The sequence below is a fragment of the Rhea americana genome, unplaced genomic scaffold (genome assembly GCF_003343005.1).
Source record: "Rhea americana isolate MKP2758 unplaced genomic scaffold, rheAme1 scaffold_482, whole genome shotgun sequence".
NCBI classification, from domain to species: domain Eukaryota; kingdom Metazoa; phylum Chordata; class Aves; order Rheiformes; family Rheidae; genus Rhea; species Rhea americana.
This window is the reverse complement of record NW_028186626.1, coordinates 185,889-187,885: the sequence shown is the minus strand read 5'-3', so window position 1 is coordinate 187,885 and position 1,997 is coordinate 185,889. Positions and strand designations below refer to the sequence as shown.

General features: G+C 67.1%; 1 protein-coding gene across 1 annotated transcript in view; it reads right to left on the bottom strand.

Annotated features, from left to right (window-relative positions):
• The window catches only part of LOC146589003 (uncharacterized), a 9,723-nt gene that overhangs the window by 1,769 nt on the left and 5,957 nt on the right, over window positions 1-1,997 (bottom strand). Inside the window, exons 8-10 of the mRNA XM_085316969.1 lie at window positions 1,529-1,620; window positions 1,327-1,369; window positions 97-222 (exon numbers count right to left, since the gene is read on the bottom strand). Of these exons, the coding sequence (XP_085173095.1) occupies window positions 97-222; window positions 1,327-1,369; window positions 1,529-1,620 (261 nt within the window). The remainder of the gene's footprint in view (window positions 1-96; window positions 223-1,326; window positions 1,370-1,528; window positions 1,621-1,997) is intronic.

The window sequence follows — 1,997 nt, the reverse complement described above, 5'->3', positions numbered from 1 at the left end:
TGGCCCTGGGGAGGGGCACCGGCCCCGGGCCGAGCCCCACATGAGCCCGATGACTTTACCCCGTGGCGTGCCGGACTGCTCCGAGGAGGCGGCTACCGGCTGCTGCCAGGACGGACRCCTGCGGCTGGAGAGAGGACGCGGTGAGCGTGCAGCGCTGGCCCGGCACCCCCGCGCCCCGGCCCCGGCGGTGCCCGATGCGCCAGCTGGCACGAGCAGCCTCGGCTTTACCGGGAGACACGATTTAGCACCCGAGGAAAACGTCTCCTGGGACTGGGACTGCTTCCAAGCGTTCCTTCCCTCTATATATCACCCTGCGCTCATACGGWGCTTAAAGCTCTTCCAATCACCTCTGCAAATATTAATTAATCCTCGCAGCATCCCGAGGACCATTACTCACTCTTGCTAAGTAAATATTATTAAACCCTTTTATGAGAGGTGAAGCGGCTGCTCCAAGGGCACATGGAGCGGCGGGAGGCGTGCGCAGGCGCTGCRGCACGGCGCGCGGGGGCCCGGCCGTGCCGAACCCGGAGCTCGCCTCGCACCATGGGCCCCAGCACAAGAGCTGACCACCCCGCGGCTCTGCGGCACACCGGACACCCTGCACCACGGCACACCAGGCACCCTGCTCCGAGCACCCTGCACCGGGCACCCTGCACCACAGCGCACTGGGCACCAGGCACCCTGCACCAGGCAACCGGACACCCTGCTCCGAGCACCCTGCACCAGGCACCCTGCACCATGGCACACTGGGCACCCTGCACCGGGCATCATGCACCCTGCTCCGTGGCACACACAGCACCCTGCACCAGGCATCCAGCACCAGGCACCCTGCACCATGGCACACTGGGCACCCTGCACCGGGCACCCTGCACCGAGCACCCGGCACCAGGAACCCTGCACCAGGCATCATGCACCCTGCTCTGTGGCACACACAGCACCCTGCACYAGGCATCCAGCACCAGGCACCCTGCAGCATGTCACACTGGGCACCCTGCACCGAGTACCATGCACCCTGCACTGCGGCACACTCTGCACCCTGCACAGTGGTGCACTGGGCACCCTGCACTGCAGCTCACCCAGCACCCTGCACCATGGCATACTTGGCACCCTGCACCATGCTGCGGTGCGCCCAGCACCCTGCACCGTGGCGCACTCAGGGCTGGGGCTGCCCAGAGACAGACTGGCTGCATCGGCCAACGGCCGGAGCCGGCAGCCGCGGGGACCCGCTCGCTGCGTGGGGCCGCTGCCGGCCCCAGGGCTCCGTCCGCATCCTCGCTCTGGCCCGCGCAGGCGCCCGCGGGAGGAACCCGACGGGGCAGAACTCACCCTGCAGCAGCCAGGCGAGGAAGGCGCTTGGGAAAGGGGAATTCTGCAAAAAACAGGCGGGTGGGAGCAGCGTTAGAGTCCGTCTGTCGCCGCTGCGGCGTGAGGACGGGGCACGGAGGGGGAGAGTCCCGGGGTCCGTCACTGCAGACCGCGTGGGCACGGGCYGGTGCGTCTCCGAGGTCTCCCTGAGCACGGCCAGTACCTGTAAATCCAGCTCCACGAATTGCCCTGTCGTCACCGGCACGCTGGAGAGGGCGGAATGGATTTTCCCGAGAAGCCCAARCGAGGCGATGCCTGCGCAGAGGGAGACGTCCGTGCGTCAGAGCGGGGCAAAGCGTCCTGCCCGCCCCGRGCCTGCGGGAGAGCTCCCTGCCCCGAGCGAAACGCGGCATCGCGCCGCAAGGAAACGGGACCGCTGACCGTATCTGGGAAAACCGAGCAGGAAAAACCGCTCAGCTTTCCTGCGGGCGTCAGACGTGCCGGGGTCCAAAGGCTCCTCTGCAAACCACTGCTCAGAAGCCACCCGWGTCCCATGGCACGGGAAAGATTTGGGGCAAATAGAGAAAACGTCCCATGGACCTAAACAGCAAACACAGCCGCGAGCGACTCGAGCCCCGTGCAGCTGGCAGGAACCAGCCGCCCGGCTCGTGCGGTGCAGAGCGGAGCTCACG